The sequence below is a fragment of the Meles meles genome, chromosome 10 (assembly GCF_922984935.1).
Source record: "Meles meles chromosome 10, mMelMel3.1 paternal haplotype, whole genome shotgun sequence".
Lineage (NCBI taxonomy): Eukaryota > Metazoa > Chordata > Mammalia > Carnivora > Mustelidae > Meles > Meles meles.
The window spans coordinates 13,976,022-14,000,692 of record NC_060075.1 but is presented as its reverse complement, the minus strand read 5'-3'; the positions used below and the strand labels follow the sequence as shown (position 1 = coordinate 14,000,692).

At 46.3% G+C, this 24,671-nt stretch overlaps 1 protein-coding gene across 1 annotated transcript; it reads right to left on the bottom strand.

Annotated features, from left to right (window-relative positions):
• Nucleotides 1-463: 463 nt before the first annotated feature.
• On the bottom strand, nucleotides 464-23,529 carry MKRN1 (makorin ring finger protein 1). Its single transcript, XM_046021259.1, has 8 exons — nucleotides 23,186-23,529; nucleotides 13,840-13,968; nucleotides 6,767-6,993; nucleotides 6,165-6,391; nucleotides 4,093-4,307; nucleotides 3,207-3,317; nucleotides 2,510-2,648; nucleotides 464-2,169 (listed from the first exon to the last, which is right to left on the bottom strand). The coding sequence occupies exons 1-8, from the start codon at nucleotides 23,368-23,370 to the stop codon at nucleotides 1,957-1,959; spliced, it is 1,446 nt and encodes a 481-aa protein (XP_045877215.1). The 5' UTR covers nucleotides 23,371-23,529; the 3' UTR covers nucleotides 464-1,956.
• Between the last annotated feature and the right edge of the window lie 1,142 nt (nucleotides 23,530-24,671).

The window sequence follows — 24,671 nt, the reverse complement described above, 5'->3', positions numbered from 1 at the left end:
CACAATGCTTAAGACTGAGTGAGGATCCCAGGCCTCCCCAAGCAGTACTTTTACCAACAGGGAAAACAAGGTCATCACAGGATGGTCTTTACTCAAAGACAGCATAGTTAGGGAGTAAAGTACCCTTTCAAAGCAGTATATTGTGACCTACCTGTTATCTGTGGGTAGGAGACAAGTTCCTACAGGTAAGTGTCCGGGTGGCAGATGAAAACTGGCAAGGCAGCCTGAGAATAATTCTAATACCAATAGTTTGAGGATCCCAGGGGTCAGGAAGTTTCCCTCTTTATCTCTCAAGTAGTGCTTCTCAGCAGGCCAGGCCTTATTAGAAAAGCTATTACTTGTCTCAACGAAACTACATCCGGAGTAACTGACGAATTGATCGGGAGTCCATGAGAGAAACGTTATGTTCTGACGCCTCCACATTTCAGAACAGCTCATTACATATATTACACAAAACAGAAAGCCAATTTGGATTTTTTTATTGTTTTATTTGGGAAAAGTGCTTCTTACAAAAGGGCAGCTGCAAAATACAGAGACCTCTGCAACAGTTACTTATTTTTTCTTCGAGTGACAAGAAACAGGTAGGATCCGAGGACTCGAAGCAGTAGGTGGGACAAATGAGGAGCCATCTCCAAGTTGTTTTAGGAACGAGACAAAACTCAAAAGCTAAGATTTCCAATCAAGAAATTCTTCTAACTTAGCATTTAGCTCATCTTGTGGATTACCACTCCCTCCCCCCTTTAGTGGAAAAGCATGACTTAAATCCTGCCAACCCCTGACCCGCCACAAGAAACACCTTAGAATTTAAGTTCTGAATCACATCTGTCTACCTGCAAAGCTCAGGGATATAATGAGGCAAATACCCACAAAAACGAACACAAAAAACTGACAACAAAACCTCAAACGAGGACAAATGTTTGTCCAAAAAGTGCCTGGGCTAGAAAGGCTGGGAAACCCTAAAACATTAAATACAACCGTGTGTCCAAGCCCTGGTTTGTGTTAATGTACGGGACCAGACAGCTGAAACCTCTGCGGCTACGCCCACTGCTCTATTCAAAGACAGAGCTCTAGCACTGCTCTACTGACCGCTACCAACATACTGCTCTGTCCCTTACGACCTACCTGCCATACGAGGCTGGAATCACAAAACCCATTGTTTACCCACTAAGGCTAAGAACACAACATCTACAGGGACAAGCAGCTTTCGCACGCTCTCTCCACCCACCCACACCAAGTCTATCAGCCCTCGGAGTCCGCTTCCGGCTCAGCATGTCGTCGATGCCACTGCTTCTGGTGTGTGCTCCTTCGCAATTCTATCACACGCGACAGTAAAAATCTCAACACATTCGCACCTGGTTCTGGTTACCCAGTAGTAGTAGGACGTGTGTGCAATTCAACAAGAGACCAAAACCACAGAACAAGTGCACAGGTTGGGGGTCACAGGGAGGGGACGGAGATCAACTCGGCTGTGCAGGCTTCACCAGAAACCTGGAGGACCACGTGTCTGTCTGCAGCCAACTACGGGCCACAGTGCAAAGCCGTCACCCAGCACCTGTGTTCTCGGACCCCAGAGCAGGGCCACTGCTACCCCTTCTGAACCTGGGGTCCTCCGAGCCAGCGTGGCGAGTCCATCAACTCTACCCTAGAACGCTGTGACTCTGGTGGGAAACCGATGACCCCACAGACCTATGCTAACTGTCTGACAGTTAAATTCATGTTACAAAAAAAAAACTAGCTTTAAGATTTATTTTTGTAACTTTTTTTTTTTTTGAACAGAGAAAACACACTCCTTGGGGAAAGGTGAGGGATTGAAAAGACAGGCCCTGGGTAAGGAGGATCACGACAGCACCTGGAGTTGAGAGGCCTGCCTAGGAGAGAAACTCGGGCACTGCCACACCACCGAGGACAGCCACTGCCTGAGGCCCAGCAGACCAGTTCACCCGCCACGCCAAGCTGCTATAGATCCAAGTCATAAAAATCTTCCAGCTCATCATGAAACAAGTCCCACTCGTCTTCAGAGTCTGTCAGGTCGTCGTCCCCACCTGCAGCCAAAAGCATAAGCAACATCTCGCCCAGCTCAAAGGTGACAACCTCCTCTTCTTCGTTGTCAAAGGGGTTGCTGCTCTCTCTTTCCTCAATGAGCTCCCAGAAGTGGTTCCTTCGTTGGGCCTGTAAAAAACAAGGCCATGATAGGGATGGCACTGTCCAGCAGTTTCTTCTAGTCTGTTGTTTCTAAGGCAAAACGTCCAGCACACCAGAGGGCCTGACGAACCAGACTTCGTATTTAGGGTTTCAACCTTACCAATTCCTCCCCTCTGGTTGAGGCAAACCACGAGCTCTAGCTTTCCCTCACCTAACCCTCCCGGTTTCCTGAGGTGGCCGGTCTCTCCTTTCATCCACCAGTCTCACTCCCAGACCTAAGTGTTAATCTCCTTCCCCTACCCCAATCTGTGCAGGGCTCAACTGATCCGTGCTATTTCCCCTCCTTTAAGAAAACAGCGAGAGTTACCCGGTATCTGCTTGATGTTCCCACTTTCTGTCTCTGTGGCTCCTCTCTACGGCCATCAGGGTACGCATGCTTGTAAAAACAGTTCCCTCCAAATGGGCAGCTCCCACGTCCTTCATCAAAATACCTGCACGCCTTGTTGCTGGAAAGGAAAATATCGCAACCCTTATTCACAGTGGACTTCAGGTCTGTATTTGACTATCATCCGGTCTTTCTTTAAACAGGGAAGGACAGAACCAGCACCTGTTTCCAGCCCTCCCCAAGGTTGTGTTCTGAAATACGTGTGCACGAATGCGTGAAGCACCAACTACAGCAGACACTCTGGTCAGGTTCTTGCTGTTTGGAACAGCTCCAGTAACGCGGATCCAGTAGAGACAGAGAATCTCCTAGGAGGCCCACACACGAGCACATCGGACAAGTGGAACACGGATGGAGGCAGAGGTAGCAGCCCCCTGCTGGGGCATCAGCTAGCAGTACAGACTTCGTTGTAACACAGCCCCTTGGCACGTACCCCAGGGACTGTGTTACAGCCAGATATGTACCCAGCGAGGTACTGTCAGGGGTGACAAGAAGAAACCGTACTGGGAAGTCAAAGAAAGGGTAGGAAGGAGGTAGGAGTGTGTAATGCAGCACTGTTCTTTTCAAAGTGACCCAAGCTACGTTGGGATCTCAGCTGGAGAAAAGGCTGCAGTGCTCATACCTCATTGCTTCCTTGTATTTCTGAATGAGTTTCTGCTTCTCTTCTTTCTCCTCCACCCAGTACTCACTTGGAATGACAAAGTTAGATGTGATCCGGCATTCTGGGCAGGACCTGGGAAACAATGAACAGGCTGCAATGCACGTCCCCCTCCACAGGCCCACTCCTCTGCAAGGACACACCCTGGTGTGTCCCCTCCATTCCTTAAAGACTTAACTGAAAGCCCAGTGGGGATTTCCTGAAAGGGCTCCACATACTGTCACACAACTGCCTTCTCTTGTGAGGGAAGACAAGTCCTCGATAAATTCAACTCAATGGCTAGCCAGTTCACTCAAAAAGAAACTTTTTTTAAAAAACAAAACAAAAACAACAAAAAAAAAAACAAAAACAACAAAAAAACAAAAGAAGACATTTCACACAGACTCCTTTTTCTTTCGTTTAAATAAATTTATTTCTTGCAACTTTGCTCTGTTTAGATTATGTAGTTTTTGTTCAGTTATGAGAACAATCTTTAAAGGATGGTGGATTATTGGCTAGCTTAATGGATGGAATAGGAAAGTGGAAAATGTATAACGTCAGGGAACATACATTCAGAGCTAGTAAGTTTGTTCACGGAGCCTAAACTGGCTAATCCATTAAACACATCTCCTCAGAAAAAGCACGAAGATTCTACTAACTGATACATAGGGTTTCCTCATTCAAATAAAAAGTAGATATACCAACTAACCTAGAAGCTAGCTGAAATACAAAGAAATCCCCATTAGAATACCCCAGTTTCAAGAGAAAATGCATGCATTTAAATGCGGTCCATCTGGTTGAAAGTTGGCACAAGATACTAAATTCTTCCCCGAAATAGAAAGCACAAACGGAGATTGGGGAGGAGTCTCACTTTATGATCTTGCTCTCAAATTGCTTAGCACTCCTCCACTTGCGGATACACTTGAGACAGTAAGTGTGGTTGCAGTTGGAGAGAATCCCAAAGCGGCGCTCGCTGGGGTTGGCTTTCTCATAGACCACCTCCATGCAGATGCCACACACCATGTCCTTACTGCGCTGGACAGCAAATGAGAGCTCCATGTCCTTCTCATGGGCCTCAATGCAAGACTAGAAAAAGTGGAGAGATAAGTGTAATCAAGTCACTGAATAATGAAAGACCCAAGCTGACAGTTCACAAGCCAACTGGAAAGACGTTCCCAATTTGACACCAAAAGCAGCTTTGTTCGTACTTGAATACAGGTGGACGGCCATTCTAGACCTTTACAGCACTGGAGTCAAATTATAAGAACTTCCGGGGAGGGGGTGAGGGTGGGGGGAGGAGAGAATCACCCAATCTCCACTATCCTCCATGTTACAGTTTCTAATACTTAGTTTGTTGATCTTCTGGGTTCTAGATGGAAAATGTAATTAAAATTAAGACTAAGGTCTTAATTTGCAATGTGTCAAAGAAAGGGTGAAGGAAACGAACATTTACTAGGGGATAACTGGGGCTGGACACTTAATTTTCACATTAAAAAAGAGCTTTAAGATACTTAATACTGTGTGATTCATTCATTTTAAAGGAAACAATTAGTCTTGGCAGGTGCACAGTCATGCAACCATCACACCACTCTCAGGACTACAATGTGTGCACTAGCCTAAGAGAAACCCCACATTCCCAGGCAGTCGCTCACTCACTCCTCTAAAATCAACCCCTTCCGTCACAGTCACTCACTCATCTGTGGCTATGCTTACTTCTGTGGCTGGCTCTGTTCACTTAGCAGTTTCAAAGTTACCTGTAGTATAGAAGGCATCAGCATTGTTTCTTTTTACTGCTGAGTAATATCCCATCACATGGACACACCACGATTTATTTATCCAATTATCAGGTGATAGATATTTTGGTTGTTTCCATTATGGGGCTGAGGAGTTATATGTTGGCTACAGAGAAATTTCTTAAATAAACTTAGGATGCTTGGGTGGCTCAGTCAGCTGAAAACCCAACTCCTGATTTAGGCTCGGGTTATGGTCTAAGGGCTGTTGAGAGGGAGGCAGCACATGGACTCTGCACTCACTAGGGAGTCTGCTTAGGATCCTTTCTCCCTTCCCCTCCTCCCTCAAATAAACCTTTAAGAAAGAGGGGTGACTAACTGGCTCAAGACAGCGATGCATGTAGCTCTTTACCTCACAGTCATGGGTTTAAGCCCCATATTGAGGATTAAGTCTACTTAAAAAAAAAATAATTATGCTACTGAGACGCCTCGGCGGCTCAGTGGGTTGAAGCCTCTGCCTTTGGCTCAGGTCATGATCCCAAGATCCCCCATCAGGCTCTCTGCTCAGCGGGGAGCCTGCTTCTCCCTCTTAAAAAAAAAAAAAAGAAAGAAAACTTAAAAACCTTGGTCTGAAATCCTCATCCTCTGAGATTAAAACAAACGGTATAGTCAGTGTCCAGAAAATCTGGCACTGATGTTAGGCACTGTGTTGCCAGACGACCCAGCAACTCGGAGAGCACGGAGAGCACTTCCAACATGCATGCCCACGTATGCATGCTCTTGGCCTTACAACAGCCAACGAGTGAAACAACCAAGGTCCCTCAACTGAAGGATGGAAAAAATGAAATGTGGTATAGCTACACAGTGAATTATTTTTCAGGCAGAAAAAGGAACACAGTACTAGTACACACCACAACGCCAAGTCTTAAAACCATGCTCATGTTTGAGCCGGTCACAAAAGGCCACACAGGATTCCACTCATAGGCGACCTCCAGAACAGGGCAGCCAGGGACAAAAGACGATTAGCTGATTAGCTATTATCAGGAGTGGGAGGGAAATGGAGCGTGATGGAGCCAAGGAACATGAGGTCTCTTTCCAGGAGACAGGCTCCAGCATCACTGGAGAACCCTGGGAAAGGCTGCACAAGGCTGCTACTGTGTTGGACACCAGTGAGACGTGCATCTTGGAGAAACACACTGCCCCGAGGACTTACTTTGATATGCTGCGACCTCTGGGCAGCGTCCATTGGATGCAGGACCTGCAGCCCACACATGTCACAGGAGTCTCCATGGAGGTACACACAGTTCTCCCCGTAGCGGCACTCTCCCACCGCAGCATAAGGGCAAAGCTGCTTCTTCGTTTCTGCTGCTGGCTGCTCCTTCCCCGATTCCTCCTTGCCCACTGAGCCCTGCAGGGGAGCTTCGGTGCAGGAAGGGGCAGCTGGAAACGGTTAAGAGGGTAGTGAAGGTCCAAAATAGGCAAAGCAGATATGGAACTGAAATAATTGAACCTAACTGAACAGGAAAGAGTGAGTACTTCAATTAAACTCCCAAGTCTACTGAACTAACTCCCTCACTCTTAACCGACTTTCTAATGCTGAAATTTCAAAGATTAGGCTTGTTTAAAAAAACAACAAGAAACCCAAGACAAAACAATACCGTTTCTTGTACAACTGCACCGACTGAAGCGGCTTCGGTTTTCTACACACTCTAACTCACTACCGCGGGGTTCCAGACGTTCCCCTCACTCCACTGCTTAAGTCTTGGGGAATCCAATTTAGTGCCCTAAGTTGTTTCTGGTCTTCAAAATACTCACTCCGGCCGCAGTAGGGCTGCCCAGGAACAAACTCAATGGCATTCACCCAGTCTTCTGAACCTGCTCCTACAGTTGCAAAGTTTGAATTTCTGGACTCGGCTTCGCCCATATTCATTTCAACAATTGGTCCAACTCCTGATGAGAGACTTGAAGCAGCAACGGATGATTTTGAAGTTAGATCTGCAGCCGTCACTTCTTCCTGTTTCAATGGCTTGCTATGTTCGTATCTTAAAAAAAAATGAAAAGGTCAGCAGTCACTGCCTGGCCAGTAGCCCCAAATGGAATTATGTATTCCCGGACCCTCTCCTTGGGTTTTCAAAATACTGCGCCTATGGTCACCTGGGGAAACTGTCACAAGACAAGACTCATAGATTCTAAGTCTGGGGCAGAGCCCATGTCTACCAAGACCCCACAGGATGGTACTCCTGCTGGTCCAAGGACAACTCTTGAGTAGCAAGTTCACAGACCAGGGGTCAAAGATTAGAGCCTCTGGCCAGGTCTGCACACCCCAGCAACAGACCATCCATCACCTTTCCAATTGCACTGGAATCCGAGTCTCACAGTTCCCAAGGCAGCTCTGCTACAGAGACTGTGCACTCAAGCATACTCTCAATCTTGTAGAAAATGTCAAACTTTTTTTTTTTAAAGATTTTATTTATTTATTTGACAGAGAGAGATCACAAGTAGATAGAGAGGCAGGCAGAGAGAGAGGGAAGCAGGCTCCCTGCTGAGCAGAGTGCCCGATGCGGGACTCGATCCCAGGACCCTGAGATCATGACCCGAGCCAAAGGCAGCGGCTCAACCCACTGAGCCACCCAGGCGCCCCGAAAATGTCAAACATTTTACCACACACTGCAATGTTCACGTTAAGCAGGATGCAGGATCTACAATACACAGTATGCTCTCTACGTTCACTGACCTAATTACCTTACTCCAATTTGTACCCTACACATTCTCTCATTCCTTTTCATCTGTCAAATTACTAAACTGCATCTCAGAACTTGGGAAAAAATGATTCCCTTCAAATACCAACTTCCTGGGGCGCCTGGATGGTTCACCAATGAAGCATCTGCCTTCAGTTTAAGTCATGATCCCAGGCCATATCCCTTCTCCCTCAAATTAAAATCTTTGAGAAATTAAAAAAAGAAAACAACTTTCTGCCCAATGAAGTCCCCACAATTCAGACATTCATTCAGACACAACAAGAGAACATAGTTACACATCTGAGCCCACCCTGACTTACAGCACACGACCTAACAGGTCTTGCAACTAATTACTGGGCCACCCGTGTTACCGGAACAAAGGCTAACCACACACTGTCCTAGTGCAAACATTGGCTGACATTTACCACAGTATCCTATCATCTCCAATATTTTCCTTGTGTTCCCTCTCAGTCAAGTAAGTACGATCTTTTTAAAAAAGTCAAGTAAGCGGTGCTGTCGGTCTAATGTGACTCCACTGCTTTGTATGAGGGCAGCCAATGGCCACATCTAAATATTGATACTTAGGGACACCTGGGTGGCTCAGTGGGTTAGGCCTCTGCCTTCCGCTCAGGGTCCTGGGATGGAGTCCCACATCCGGCTCTCTGCTTGGCAGGGAGCCTGCCTCCCCCGCCCCCCAACCTACCTCTCTGCTTGTGATCTCTCTCTCCTTGTCAAGTAAATAAATAAAACCTTTAGTAAGTAAATAAATACTGATCCTTAAATAGAAAATCCAGTTGGTCCTAGCACTAGCTGTCATTTTCTTCAATGTTCCCCACACACAGGGAGTACATAGTTACCCTATTAGACAGAGGGATAAACAGCATTTCTTTATAGATTTTATTTGAGAGAAATGTATGAGCAGAGGAGAGGCAGGAGAAGCGTTTTCCCAGGAGCCTGAAATCCCAACCCCAGATAAAGACAGATGATTAACAGACTGAGCCACACAAGCACCCAACAGTTAAAGAGTTTTGTGTTGTTTTTTTTTTTTGGTTTTTTTTGAGCAACACCTGATAATGAACACCAACTATACCACAGTAAGTGTACCATGTGGGGCACCCTGTTGACTCAGTCAGAGGACATGATCTTGGGTGTCCTAATACAGTCCTGCTTCTGGCCCCAGCCTGGGTGCGAAAGACTGCTTAGCAGTAGCTCTCTCAATCCATGCCTGGCCCACTTGCTCTCAAAATACATCTTTTAAATGAATAAAATAAGGTCCTTGTATACAAATGATTATCTATTGAAGTTAGTCCCTTAATGCAGGAACTGGTTTATTAATTTTTTTAAGATTTTAGGGGCGCCTGGGTGGCTCAGTGGGTTAAGCCTCTGCCTTGGGCTCACGTCATGATCTCAGGGTCCTGGGATCGAGCCCCGCATCGGGTTCTCTGCTCAGCGGGGTGCCTGCTTCCCTTCCTCTCTCTCTGCTTGCAGTTTCTCTCTGTCAAATGAATAAATAAATAAATTCTTTAAAAAAAAAAAAAAAAGATTTTAATTATTTGGCGGGGGAGAGTGCATGTCAAGTACACAGAGCAGCAGAAAGAGGGAGGGGAAAGGAGGCTCCCTAACAAGAAAGGAGACTAATGTGGGGCTTGATCCTAGCATCCTGGGGTGATGACCTGAGCCGGGGGCAAACACTTTAACTGTCTGAGCCACTCAGGTACCCCAGGAACAGAACCCTATCAATAATTCTGAAAATTTGTGCTTAAGTACTAGGAAAAATACTCGTAAGAAAAACATTAAGAAAATCCAAGATGCACTTTGAAAGGTGCTTACCAGGGGCACCTGGGTGGCTCACTCAGCATCTGCCTTATCTTAGGTCAACGGTTCCCAGGGTCTTAGGACCAAACCTGCGCACATCATGCTCTCTCCACTCAGCAAGCTGTCTGTTTCTCCCTCTCACCCCAAGTTCTGCCTACTTGTGCACTCGTGTGCCTTCTCCCTGAGCCAAATAATAAATAAAAACAAAAAAAGGTGGCTTTCTAAAAGAATATGGTTCAGTGAAGCACGGACCCGAACTAAGAACAGATCAATCCAGTCTATGACCCTCAGGCCAAACCCAGAGCTAAAACTGGTTTTTGATACTGGGCAAGCCAGTCAGACATGCCAAACTTTACTTTTTTTAAAAACAGGCATTTACACAGGCAATTAGAACTGTATTTCAGGAGACAATTCAGGAGACAACAAGACTTGTATTCTTGGTTTTGGTAATTTTAAATGGTTGGAAAGAAGACTGTTGTGTGCCACATGAGACGCCAATTTCAGGGTCCCCGCAGAGCTTCCTGGGAACACGCCACATCCATTAGCTACAGATCACCCATGCTGCTATCATACTACAGTGGACCATCTGGCCTCGACAGCCAAAATACGTTTATTGCGTGGCCCTGCACAAACGAAGCCTGCCAGCTCCTACTTGAGAGTCCAGGATAATGCTTATTAATACCTTAAGATTATCACAGGTCAGTGATCCTTTTAATTGAAGTGTTAAGTAATACTGGGACAGCACTGAAACTAACATTGGGCTTTTCTTTCACATCTTTGCAAATACTCTATCATTCAGAGTGCTGATTTCTATGTAAGGAAGCTGAATCAATTTTTCCCCCAGTGTTAAGCAAGAGAAGACACATGCTACCTCTCTGGTTGGCTATTTCCCAGCCCCAATCATTCCAAGGCCTGGGATCAATCTTTATTTTAACTTACAGCTTGGTTTTTCCCCTCAGGTCATCATGTTGGGATATCTGGGATCTCCTGGGAATCAACACTCAATGGGGAGTCCATTTCTCTGCTCTGCCCCTACCCCTGCTCGCATGCTCTTTCAAAGAAATCAATCTTTCACTTATGGGAGTCATTGGGTCCAGATGGAAAGAAAGGGCCCTCCAAAGAATACAACATCTACCATAGCAATGGTTGTCAACCAAGGAAATACTCCCCCTCTCACCTCCAGGTGTATGTGTTCATCCGGCAGGTGGGGGCAATGTTACAGGTCCAGGACCAGCAGTGTGCACGGCAGGTCTGAGTAATGAAGACCTGGCCTCACTGACTGACACGTGTCACTACCATGAAAGCACGGATGCATGGACACTGGCCCATCTGTATACAAAGCGCCCTGCACAGGTCAGAGTGCAGAGTTGGTGATAGGACTTCCGGCCTGTCGGTCCCACACTGTTACCAAGCTTCCTTTCAGGCGGACTTAATGCATACATAGGCTTTCCTAATTCCTTTCACTTTCGCCCTGGGAGCTCTAAACCCAGCTCAAAAGGGGGACACACGCCCAAGAGGGGGCTGGGTCTTTCTCAGAAAACTAGAAAGCAGCTGTTCATCAGGTGACTTGAAACTGCCAGTCAGAGCGACACCGTAGCAGGGCACCCACCTCACTCCCTGGCCTTCATCTCCCACAAGAAGTCCACTGAGTACAGGGTTATGGTGAAGAGTATGAAATGCCACGTAGGGCTGGCAAAGTTACCTGAAAAAAAAGCTGATTAACACACACAGCCTTGGCCTCACCTTGGATGTCTTCCATTTCACCTCATTTCATTCTTTCTATACGGTCCAATCAGATTGAGTCCCTATTCTGAAGGGAGCAGCTGATGTTAACCAGCCTACCTTCCCTACTCCTACCATAGAGCACTCTCTCCTCTCTGCCGGACATCCTGAAGTCTCACTTCCACTCCTAACGTTTATTTCCTCTCTCCCAGGACAGAGTTTACAGATTCTCAGCAAACTGTCTAGGCAAAGAACCCAGCCACCCTACCGTTAAGTTGGCCCAAAAAACCATCAGACACTGTCCTACTACAAAAAATCACTTCCTTAAATCTATTTCATATATATATGTATATATATGATGGAGTTCTACCAACTCAGGCCCTTTCATATGGTGACTGATAAAAGTTAAGACCTGAGTTTGTGGTACGGGGTGTGTGTGTGTGTGTGTGTGTGTGTGTGTGTGTCATTTTCACCCCTTTCTGGTAATACTGCCATGAAAAAATTAGCAGAGAGCAAAAGTAACTTAAAAACTCAGACAGGGGGACACCTGGGTGGCTCAGTTGGTTAAGCGGCTGCCTTTGGCTCAGGTCATAATCCCAGCATCCTGGGATTGGGTCCCACGTCGGGCTCCTGCCTGTGCTCTAATAAATAAATAAAATCTTAAAAAAAAAAAAAAACTCAGGGGTTCCATTTCAGAGTTCTCAGTCACATAAAGAAAGTGTTTATTTTTCTCTATCCTTACGAGATTTCCTAGTAATATGAATGTGGGGTGTCTGAACATTTGTACCACCCATCAATAATTTCTTAGCGTTTCCAATTCTAAGCATCTGAACACAAGAGTTGACATATTCTTTCCTGACCACAGAATGCTAAAACTGGCTGACAGTGTCTTACCTAATGTCTTACCTAATATGATGGTTTCAAGTGTGTCCACAAGTCTTTAGTAATCCTCCCTTCAAAAGCTGGGGCCCAATCTCTCCCCCCTTGAATATGGGCTGGACTTGGTGACTTGCTTATACTGAAAAGCAGACTGAAGTGTGGGATGTGTCCTTGCTCTCTCTCTCCAATCACTTGCTCTGGAGAAGGATAACGACCGAGTAGACACTGACACATCTCTAGGGAGAGGACCGACTGGTATAAAAACTTCCGGTTTCCTCAATAGTGCGTGAACCACCTTAGAAGTGACCTTCCAAGCTTCTGGGAGAGACCAGACAATGAGAGCCCTGCCTGAAATCCTCATGTAACCTCTGAAATCTCAGAGCTGGAAGAACCCAGCTAAGCCACACAGATTTCAGACCCCCTGAAACTGGGAGATATTTATCTCCAAGCTACTACATCTTGGGGTAAATTCGTTCAGCATCAATAGCTAACTACTTCTTGAAAGACTTTAGAGGTGCCTATGTGGCTCAGTCAGCTGAGCCTAGGGCTCAAGGTCATTACCCCAGAGTTCTGGGATCAAGCCCCATGTCAGGCTTCCTGCTCAGCAGGGAGTCTGCTTCTCCATCCACTGCTCCCCTGTTCTCTTCAGATAAATTATAATACACACACACACACACACACACACACGGGGCGAGGTGGGGGCTGACAGAACAAGCAGAGGGAGCAGCAGGCAGAGCAAGGAGAAAGCAGGCCCCCTAACCAGCAAGTCGGGCTCCACCCCAGGACCCTGGGATCATGACCTGAGCCCAAGGCAGAGATGCCCACACCCAACCACAGAGCAACCCAGGCACCCTAATTAACAGGAAACTAAACACATCTTTGACTTGGAAATAAAGAAAAGCTCCACCTGATTTCTAAGCAAGAGCCACAACTGCCACGTTGCTGATTTTAACACGATTATGGTACCAATTCACTGAATAATCAGAGATTAAAGAATGAATCCCTCTTGGTTCTTCAACATTCTGATGGTTACTAGGCACATTCTCCAAGTATTTTCTCTAAATCCAAGCTTACATTTAAATTTGCAAGCTCAAAAGGGTCAGCAAAGTTGACATGCAATGACAAGCTCTTGTAACTAACAACCTAATACTATCCCCCAAATGCCTACCATCCCATTTTCTCTCCATTTAATTCACTATTAATAGAGATCTGAAACTATGGTCAAATATGCACATCGTTCATAGTCTTGGGGGGAAAAGGTCATATACATACAAACATTCTTTCTCCACACCTATCCCTAGGTTTGCAGAAAAGGAGCCTCAGGAATTAAACTTCAGACTACATTACAAAAATTTTTTTTAGTGTATTAATACATGCCCTCCAAGTTGAGATTTTCCAAGTTGAGATTTACCAGTGTACTAACACTGCTAAGGAGTAATTTCAAAGCATTTACCTCAAAATTTACAAAGCTATAGAAATTATGCATTTTATACCCCCCCCCCTTTTAAAGATTTTATTTGAGAGATCACAAGTAGGCAGAGAGGCAGGCAGGGGGAAGCAGGCTCCCCACCAAGCAGAGAGCCCGATGTGGGGCTCGATCCCAGGACCTGGGATCATGACCTGAGCTGAAGGCGGAGGCTTTAACCCACTGAGCCACCCAGGCGCCCCTTTACTCTCCCCTTTTCCCAACCTCTCCCACTCCACCTCTGTAACTGATCTGTGAACAATTCTTACCTGCAGCGGTCTCCATAAATACAGTATCCTCGCTGAAAATACTTGCACACTACACCGTAAGGACTGTCAGAGAGGTCATGGGAATAGCGACAGTTATCTCCTTCCTTACAAACCCCATGCATGAAATACCTGTTGAGAGAAAGAACACAAAGTGTGATTTAAAAGGACTATACAGCCAGTCCTGAAAGAATTCTGTGACTGGGGCACGTGGGTGGCTCAGTGGGTTAAGCATCTGCCTTAGGCTCAGGTCATAGATATGTGCATCTCTAATAAAGTTATTTACACACGTTCAATTTTGGGTGCTTCACAAGTCACTGTTAAGAGAATTTTGTAAGCCACAGACTAGGAGGAAATATTTGCGTTATCACTTATCTATTAAAAAAACCTCCATCTTGCCTATAAAGAACTCTCACCAATTAGTAATACAAAAACAAACAGTCCAGGGCTGTTAAGTTCAAAACCCATGCTGGGTGCAGAGATTACTTTAAAAAGAAAACTGAACTGGGGCGCATGGGTGGCTCAGTCATTAACCATGTACTTTTTCAGCTCAGGTCATGATCCCAGAGTCCTGGGATCAAGCCCATGGGGCTCTCTGTTCAGCAAGAGCCTGCTTCTCCTTCTCCCCCTCCCCCTGGCTTGTGTTCCCTCTTGCTGTCTCTGTAAAAACAGAGATCCCAAGTAGAGAGGCAGGCAGAGAGAGGTGGAAGCAGGCTCCCTGCTCAGCAGGGAGCCCGATGCGCAGCTCAATCCCAGGACCCCAGGGATCATGACCTGAGCTGAAAAGCAGAGGCTTTTACCCACTGAGGCACCCAGGTGCCCCTGGAAAATCCAAAAAAAAAAAAAAAAAAAAAAAATCATGACCACCAATGTACTCCCCACCAGTACAATATAGTATGCACCCAATACATCCTGTTCTACACTAACATGTGGAATGCACACAAAACCAAGACCGCATGGTAAGATTATCCTGTGCACCAATTTACATTTCAACTGATGTCATCATTAATCTGGTCTCTGCAGGCTTTTTTTTAAATGTTTTAAGATTTATTTTACAGAGAGACATAGGAAGAGAGGGAACACAAGCAGGGGGAGAGGGAGAAGCAAGCTTCCCACTGAGCAGGGAGCCTGATGCGCAGCTCCATCAGTCACGAGGCAAGTGAGCCACCCAGGCACCCCTTTAATTCTTTAGAAGCCACCATGAGAGGGGCCCCCGAGTGGCTCAACTGATTAAGCAACTCCTGATCTCAACTTAGGTCTCCTCATCTCAGTGTTTCTAGTTCAAGCCCCGCACACAGGACTCCAAACTGGGCATGGAGCCTACTTAAGAAAAATTCATGTGAAATCTGCATGTGAAAACACAGAGGCAAAGAGAAATCTCTATGTTCTTTGGCTACTCTGCTCCTCAGCCTTCGAGGAGGACATGCATACCTAATGAGTAGTTTCCTAAACACCAATTATCAGAGTATGCCCTAGTAAGACTTAGAGAACCTTGACTAGCAGCAACAGCACCATCTGGGAATTTGCTAGAAATACAAAGCTACGTTTACCATACTCTAACTCAGGTATGATCAAAAATTTACTCAACCACAGGGCAAGTTAGAACAGTTGTTCATCAGGACACCTGGGTGGCTCAGTGGGTTAAGCCTCTGCCTTTGGCTAAGGTCATGATCTCAGGGTCCTGGGATGTACCCCCCCAACCCCGCTCCACCTCCCCCAATCGGGCTCTCAGCAGGGACCCTTGCTCCCCGCCACCTTGCAGGTTTGCCCTACCTACTTGTGAGTCAAATTAATAAAATCTTTAGGGGCGCATGGGTGGCTCAGTGGCTTAAAGCCTCTGCCTTCCGCTCAGGTCATGATCCCAGGGTCCTGGGATCGAGTCCCACATTGGGCTCTCTGCTCCGCAGGGAGCCTGCTTCCTCCTATCTCTCTGCGCCTAGTTGTGATTTCTCTCTGTCAAATAAATAAAAAAATAAAATAAAATAAAATCTTTAAAAAAAGGGTAGGGAACATCTCGTATCTACTAAATCAGAACGTGGGGATTGGGTGAGGAATGAGTAGCACAAGCAGCAATCTCCATTTCTCTAGGTCAAAGTGACATGGGCCATTGCCATTATTTTGTAGAAAACCCCGATCATCAGTAACTACCACCACCACCACTATTCTGGATCTGCCCATCATCAACTTCGGTCAGGTTTCCTTTTTTCCCCTCAACGATTTTAGTTCAAGTAAGCTCTACACCCACTGTGGGACTTGAACCTACAGAGACCAAGAATCACACGCTCTACTGAGCCAGCCAAGGTTCCCCAGGGAGCCTTTGTTCCCATTCTCTTTTTTTTTTTTTAATTCTTTGGTCCTCTATTCATCTTTTTCTCTTGAGTAAGAGAAAATGGTTTTCGGCAGGCCACAATTCCCCAAACTGGCATCTATGTACAGCTGGTTGAGAAGGGGAAGTACCTGTTTCCTAGCTGTCAGTGAGGCTGGAGTTGTAGGACACATCACTATCCCCAGACTGTCAGTCATCCAGAGCTGGTGTACAGAGTAACAGTATGTACACTGATTAGAGTATACAGGAAAGCAGCCGTATTTACCTAAGAAACCTTGAAGGCAGCTGCCCAAATCTGAATGTAAAGGTTCTACTGGAAGAATTCCTGCAAGGGAAACTTCCATGTTTCCCCTCATACATCACATGCAAAGATGTAACATTAGTGGAAACAGTTAAAAATAACCAAGATCCTGAAGGGCCCTGGGGCTGTAGTCAGTAGGAAAAATGTACTAGGAAACCAGACTGTAACTAGAGTTGACCTAATTTCAACTGCTACTATACTCTAACTCAGGTATGATCAAAATTTTACTCAACCACAGGGCAACTCCAGTTGTTCATCAGGACACCTGGGTGGCTCAGATCTTATCTCAGGGTCCTGGAGTTGAGCCTGGCATTGGGCTCTCTGCTCAGTGGGGAGTCTGCTTCCCCCTCTCTCTGCCTACTTGTGACCTGTCAAATTAATAAAGATTTTTTTTAAAAAGTTGTTTGTCAACAGAAAATTCGGGAGGTGTCTGGGTGGTTCAGGTCATGATCTGTCGGCAGTCCTGGGATCATATTCAGTTGGTATTAGGTTATCCTTTTGGAAACTGGACCAGGGCTTGAATATAGTTTATATACACTGTCTCATTCCCAGTGGGAACTTTTTTGCTTTTTAAACACACAACAAAGTTGTCTATACCATCAATGTTTCCTCCTGATTCAGTTTTAAGGCTTCATAATATATCTAGAGATTCCAAGCTGGGAAGGTAGCACCTAAAACTTCAAGCAAACTGTTTCACATTTGTTCTGAAATCTCACTCTGTCCAACTTTCATTCAGTTGCTGCACTTGGGTTTGATGCTCTTTGCTACATCAGATTCTGTCTTCCACCAACCACTCCCTGCCCAACAGTTGCTGACCTTAACCTCACTCAGTTCCTTAACCAGTAGTCAACACCTCCATGAACACCTACACCAGCATTTAGCTCTTGAAAACCTATGATGGTTAAAAACTTCTGGAGAATCCAACATGATATTGAAAACTGGAGCCAAAAGACTGCAGTTTGCGTGGACAGTGGCACATGGACCATTAGTATTTTCCAGTCAAGAGCACAAGAGAGCAAAAACAATGAATACTGTTACGCTAAAAAAAAATAATTAAAAAAAAAAAAGAGCACAGGAGAACATATGTATGACCAAGAGTGAAGAGAACAAGGACTAGCGGGGGAGGGGAAAGAGCTGGGTTGGTAAGTCAAGTTGTCTTCAAGCAGTAAGGAATCACGGAAAACTCTGAAACAAGGAAGCCATCAGAATTAGGTCATTACATTGAACTGTCATCCACATGACCAGTCCCCGCCAACTGCTAGATTTCCACCTACAAACTTCAGTTGACACCAAGTTTCAAGAACCAGAAGGGAATGAATGCAGCTACCCGAAAGTCAATGCGATCAGGCTGCACTAGTAGTAGACTGTTTGAACTCATGGAGTGAGTACAAAAGCTCAGAAGTGGGGATTTTTATTACTTAAGTAATCTCTACACCCAACATGGGGCTCGAACTCTCACTTAAGATCAAGCCAGCCAGCCCCCCCCCCCAATCAGAACTGAAGACTAAATTCTAGCTTTGTCACTTCCTAGCTACCTTCAGGTGATTTCTGCCATCTTTTAGATTTAAAGAATTTCAGTCAGTAACTGCACAGTCTTTGTGCTACAAACATTCATACAAATCTGTCCTTCCACATCTTTACTCTGCCCCGCCAGACTGCATTTGTTCAGCACAAGAAGAGGTACACATGGGGGCGCCTGGGTGGCTCAGTGGGTTAAGGCTCTGCCTTTGGCTCAGGTCATATCTCAGGGTCCTGGGATTGAGCCCTGCACCAGGCTCTCTGCTCAGTGGGGAGCCTGCTTCCCTGAGCTCTCTTCTCTGCTGCTCCACCTACTAGTGACCTCTGTCAAATAAATAAAAATCCTAAAAGAAGAGAAAGGAGAGATTCACATGAACGAATCAGCTAAGAAAAATTTAAGACAAGACACCTTGTCATGCCGCAAGATTTTATAAATAACTGGAGTAACAGAGCCAGAACACAAACAACCTTTTTGGGCACTATCCCTGATAAAGTACTAGAGAGCTACATCATGTAACTGGTTCTATGTGAAAACTGAGAAAAAAAGAACTACCCAGCAACGAAATGCATTCCTGAGGTCCAAGACTACCAACACTGAATGAGTTCAAACAGACACAAAATCACAGAAAACACTAGAATACAAGCCCTGATTAGTTACTGCCAAATACTAAGCACCACTTCTTCACATGGTTGTTTGCTATGTATGGTCTGTGTTTTCTGTTTATTTTTCTTGCCTTTTATGCCTCAGTGATATGAACACTGTTGGTATATCCAGAAGTGAGTACGATCCATGCAGTAAAATCCCTCCTTGCCAACCCATCTTTAAGAGATTACAACATGGGCAACCTGGGTGGCTCAATTGGCTGGGCAACTGCCTTCGGCTCAGGTCATAATCCCAGTACCAGGATCAAGTCCCACATTGGGCTCCCAGCTCCATGGGGATTCTGCTTCTCCCTCTGACCTTCTCCTCTCATGCTGTCTCCCTCTTAAATAAAAAAGTAAAATCTTAAAAAAAAAAAAAAAAAAAAAAAAATCACAACACCTAAGTTCCCCCCCACCCCCGAAGATTTTACTTATTTGACAGAGAGAGGGAACACGGGCAGGGGTAGGAGAGGGAGAAGCAGGCTCCCCACCAAGCAGGGAGCAGGACCCTGAGAGATCATGACCCAAGGCAAAGCCAAGGCACCTACCTAACAAAGCCCCCCAGATACCCTACAACACTAAGTTTTAACAGAAAATGGATAAAAAAGGCAAGCCTCTCCTAAGAATTTCACCCCCAAAGGAAACAAATCAAAATTAACTGCTTTTGTTTTTCAATACCACCATTCAAATCTTCATGCATTGCCTAGACTGAAGCATCCTTTGGTGAAAGGGCCATGTGACTTTTTTTTTTTTAAGATTTTATTTATTTACTTGATAGACAGAGATCACAAGCATGCAAAGAGGCAGGCAGAGAGAGGAGGAAGGATAGCAGGTTCCCTGCTGAGGCTCAATCCCAGGACCCTGGGGGATCACTACCCAAGCCGAAGGCAGAGTTTAACCCACTGAGCCACCTAGGCACCCCCCAATGTGACTTTTTAAAAAAATTTATTTTATAGAGAGGGACGGGGGCAGGAGGGAGAGACCATCTCAAGGCAACTCCCCACTGAGCTTGGAGCTAGGTATGGGACTCCATCCCTCCACTGGTTATCATGACCTGAGCCAAATCCAGAGTTAGTAACCCTGGTGCCCTTGTCTGGGCCCCTGATTTCCAAGATTCCTTCCACCTTGAATCTGACTTCCAGAGAGCCTGGGTGTTCAGTCATCTCAGCGGAGGGGGGCATCTTGCTTCTCCCTCTGACCCTCCCTCCTGTTCCTGCTCTCACTTGATGCCCTCTCCCAAATGAGTAAAATAAATCTTTTGACTCCAGACATTCTCCAGTAATGAAGACCAATATAATCAACTAGAATCTCCTACTGCTGACCCTCCTGGAAAATAAGTATGTTTGCCAAATTATATTACAAAGCACCCCGACAATAGATTCTAAGGGTACAACGGAACCAAAAAATAACCCTGAAGTACCTCTAGGCATCATGACAACCTGCCTGGGATTTACTGAAATTATAGAATGCTAACTAATTTGGCAGTTACCACTTCACTGGCTATGACATTTCTTACTTTGTTTTGTAATTTTCTCATTAGTGCAACTACCCTTCTTTATACTAGACTGCTAATTCCTAGTGGCTGAGGACCAAGGTTTACCCCCCTTTTTATCTCCTATTAATACTAATACCTATGTAAGTAGTAGTTCACATATTTTAGTGTAGAAGACACCTAGGTGTCATGGCAAATCATAATACCAGCAACAAATTAAGTTTTATAATGGGCTTTTTCAATGCCACCCCTTCAAAAAGAAAATCACCTATGTAGTTTCCAAGTAATAAACTTCACTATGGGTATATCACAGCAATTGGGAGTACGTAATTTCCTTTATTTTTTTCAACTATGCCGAATACACTTGAAAAAACTGAGGGGTGCCGGGGTGGCTCAGTCCCTAAGTCTGCCAGCCAACTGGCTCCCTCTCCCCCCCGCCCCCCGGCTTCTGTTCCGTCTCTGTCAAATACATAAAATCTTTAAGAACAAAAAAATTGAAATGAAAAACGCCTTGATTGGGTGTTATTTCACCTGATCATCCACCACTGTAGAACTCTCATAAAGCAGTGCTTGCCAAGTGTTATTTTAACCCCACACTCTCAAAGAAGCTAAAAGCAGTAAGCACAGTTCGTAATATTCCTCCAATTAAAGAACAAAAAATAGCCTGGTGGGGGCAGCATAATACAGCTCCTTAGGAAAGGTATACAGTTACTCTGTTTTTAAGCAGCTGACAAGACACAGTAGATAGAATTCTGAAAAATATAAAAATAAAAACCAATAAGAAAAGTATGGATTGAGCAATTTAAAGAATCTGTCATCCAAACAACTTCCCGGAGCATTATGCCCTAAATGTAAGAAAGTAGCCTTAAAACACTGAACAGAAAGCACAAACACAAAATACATCCCTACCTTGAATCCTCCTCTCTGAGGGATCATTGAAGTCACTAATGCTTATTTAATAACTGGATGAGGTAGTCCCCCAACACAGATATACTAAGTCCTTTGCCAGGACAAAGCCCATATAGAGTGGGTAATTTCAGGTGGGGGCTTACCACCACTTTAAGTATTTACTAAGTACAGATAAAAAAAAAAAAAATAGGGCCCCCTGCTCTCAGAAAGCTCAAGTTCTATAATAAAGATACCATATTTGGTATTCCAGACCTCAAAGGAAATTTTTAAATAGATCATGTTGGGGGGCGCCTGGGCAGCTCAGTTGTTAAGCTTCAGCCCCGCCATCAGGCTCCCTTCTCAGCGGGAAGCCGCCTTCTCCCTCTCCCACTCCCCCCTGCTTTTGTGTTCCCTCTCAGTCTGTCAAGTAAATAAAATCTTAAAGAAAAAAAACTAGAAATGAAAACAATGTCTAATATTAAAATCTAAGACATACAAAGTACTTAACTTTTTCACAAAAGCTAGACAGATTTAAAAAAAAAAAAAAAAAAGCTAGGGGCGCCTGGGTGGCTCAGTGTTTAAGCCTCTGCCTTTGGCTCAGGTCATGATCCCAGGGTCCTGGGATCGAGCCCCGCATCAGGCTCTCTGCTCAGCAGGGACCCTGCTTCCCTCTCTCTCTCTCTCTCTCTCTCTGCCTGCCTCTCTCCCTACTTGTGATCTGTCAAATAAATAAATAAAATCTTAAAAAAAAAAAGCAAGCTAGTACATCCTATTGGTTCATGGGCAAAGAATTCCCACCATTCCAGTAAAAATCTACAATCCTGCATTTGCTCCAAGATGCTAAAGGCAACCAAAGAGGAATGCTTAGTCTGGTAAGCTACTTTGAATTATGATTATATACTGCTAAGAAACTAGAAACAGTAACAGGGCAAAGTGTCATTAACAGAGAAGAAAGTAAAGTGACAATGAATTCTGTGCACTGCTGTAAAGTTAGGTTCAAGTTACAGCTTAGGGTGTTCAAGGCTAGACTATATTGAGAGTGGAAAGGATTGGTTAAAAATCAAGGCTTTGTATGGCATTCTTGAAAGCACTCAGATATTCAGGTAACCTTATTTTCAGCACACAAAGGCAGATATATAGGGACTTGTATAACTGGTTTCATGGACAGCAATTTTGAAAACCCTGAAGATACTGCACTTTATTTCATTCTTAGGATCTACAAAGCACTGATGAGAAGCTACCTAAATATTGCCTGAACAAAATACTGTATAATCACTGTGAATACGACAGGAATTCTGTATACTACGAATTCTCATGTGTTGCATGGAAAATTTACCCCCCCCATGAAAACCGGGGTTCCAGCTGCATTTCCAGTCGCTAATTATCACTTCGAAAAGAATCCAAGTATAACATCCAATTCAATGCACTCAACCCGTATGTACAGCTTGATCATTTTTTACACGCGTACCCACGTCCCTATAACCCCGATCCACTTAATTTTTCAAATACTTCCATCTGACATACCAAACCCAAACAAAACCGCTCTCCCCGGGTAAAGAAGCTCTTTGATTCTCCCTTTAGAAAAATGAAAAGATGGATGTATTTCAGAGAGCGTATTTGAAGACGACCCCCAACTAGCCAACCTCGATAAACATACAAAGAAAAAAAATAACAAAAGCTATGGGTGGGGGTGGGGGGCGGGAGAGACGCGCGCAGTCGTGCAGTCGTTACTAACGGATGACACGGCGCCGAGGCCGAAGGCCACCTCGCCCGTGCCGGAGGCGGCGGCCCCGGCCCCCGGCCCCACAGGGCTGCGGGAGACTGGCTGCACGCGACTACACGCAGCCCCCTCCCGGAACCCGCGGAACCGCAGCAGGGACGGCGGGATCTGGCGACAATGAAGAGGAGGGAGGAGTCAGCCCACCTTTCCCTCTGCGCGGCGCTCGGCTCCGCGGGCGCGGGGAAGCCGGCGGTCCGTGCGGCGGCGGAGCTGCGCGCTCGAGCCCGCGGCAGGCGGCGGGGGTTGACGCAGGGCGGGCAGGGAGGCGCGGCGGCCGGGGCGGCCAAACGCCGCTCTCCTCCTCCCCGCTCCGCCTGCCCGCCCCTTCCTCTGCGCCCTCTCCGCCCTCTCCGCAGCCTCGGCCCCCTCCCCGCGCCGGCGCCGGGCCGCGCAGCGTCTCACCTGCAGGTGACCTGTTTAGTCCAGCCGCCGCCGCTGCCGTCGCTGCCGCCTCCCCCTCCCCCCGCCCCCGAGGACGGGGAGGTGACTGTGGGGATAGGGGTGGGGGAGGCCGCTGCCACCGCCGCCGCTGCCGCTCCTGCTCCTGATGTTGTGGCTGTTGTTCCGGGAGCTGCAGCCTCCGCCATTACTGTTTATCCCACACAGCAATGGCCCCGGAACTTCCGGGATCACATAGTTCCGGTCCGGCTGCGGGAGAGGTCGGCGAGGCGAGGGGAGGGGAAGGAGACTGGGGCGCCCGCTCGCTCCCCTCGGCTCCGCGTAGCGTCTCCGAGCGCTCTCGCCGCTCGAACTGCGGGCGAGACCCGCAGCGTCCGCGGCCCGCCCCCCTCCCCCTGATTGGTGGACGATACAGCCCCGCCCCCGGAGGCGGAGCGGAGGGCCGGACTCCACCAGCTGGGTCCGCCCTCGCTGCACCGCCCCCCCCCCCCCCAACAGTCCCAACACACCGGAATGCTCATCTCGGCAAGTGTGCCAACCCAGAAGAGTACCTGCGAGCAGAGGCTGATGCAGTGGAAGGCGGGACTGGAGGACCGGGGTTGGAATCCAGACTTTCCCTTTCATTTACTGACTACCAACTGTTAGCTGAACGACCTGGGGGTACATACCCATTCCTGAGCCTGTTTCCTTATCTCCAATGGGATGCTAGCAGGCCCTCTCCCCTGCACAGCGTTGTTGCTTTGACGATTATGGGACGTGCATATACAGCAGTCACTGAGCCTAGTGCCTGGTACATAGTCAACACTAACATTCTTTTTTGCCTCCAGTCAGGGTGTTCTCAATCTTAAGGCCAGGAGACTAGCATGGTACCCAAGCACATCAGATCTGGGGTCAGTTTGTCTCCCCAATCTCCCGGTTTTCCCATTCCTGGCTATGTGCCTTTGAGCAAGTTAATTTACCTCTTAGTGGTGTTACTCCTTTCTCTACCTGTAAATAAGTAACAATAACATATTATTTGAATCCACAGAAAACACTGTCCTTTCACACCACAGTTGTTATGGAACACACCGTAACAAGAGGTGTCCAGATCACGCCAAGCTTATTGCCATTTGTAAAGCTGAAAATTAGAACTTGTTTCCTATTTCCCCATCATTGTCCACTGTCCTCTGAAATACTGCCTCTTAAAGTCCTGTTTTTCATAATAAGCCCTTAATGGGCTTTCTTTCGTCTACCTTCAGAGTGAAAATCCTCCCCACTGGCTACCAGACCATGATGTACGTAACAGACACACACAAAGACCGTGACAACGCCAACAGAAAAACAATGTTTCTCCCCAAGGCCACACCAGGGCTGCCAAGACTTAATCCCTTTTTTCAGTAAGTTTAAAATGTCTTCCCAGTCCACTTCGTATCTCCCTCCAACCTCCCGAACAACTAAGTATCACAGAGATGCCCAGTTCCTAAACGGCCTCAGGATAGTAAAATCCAAA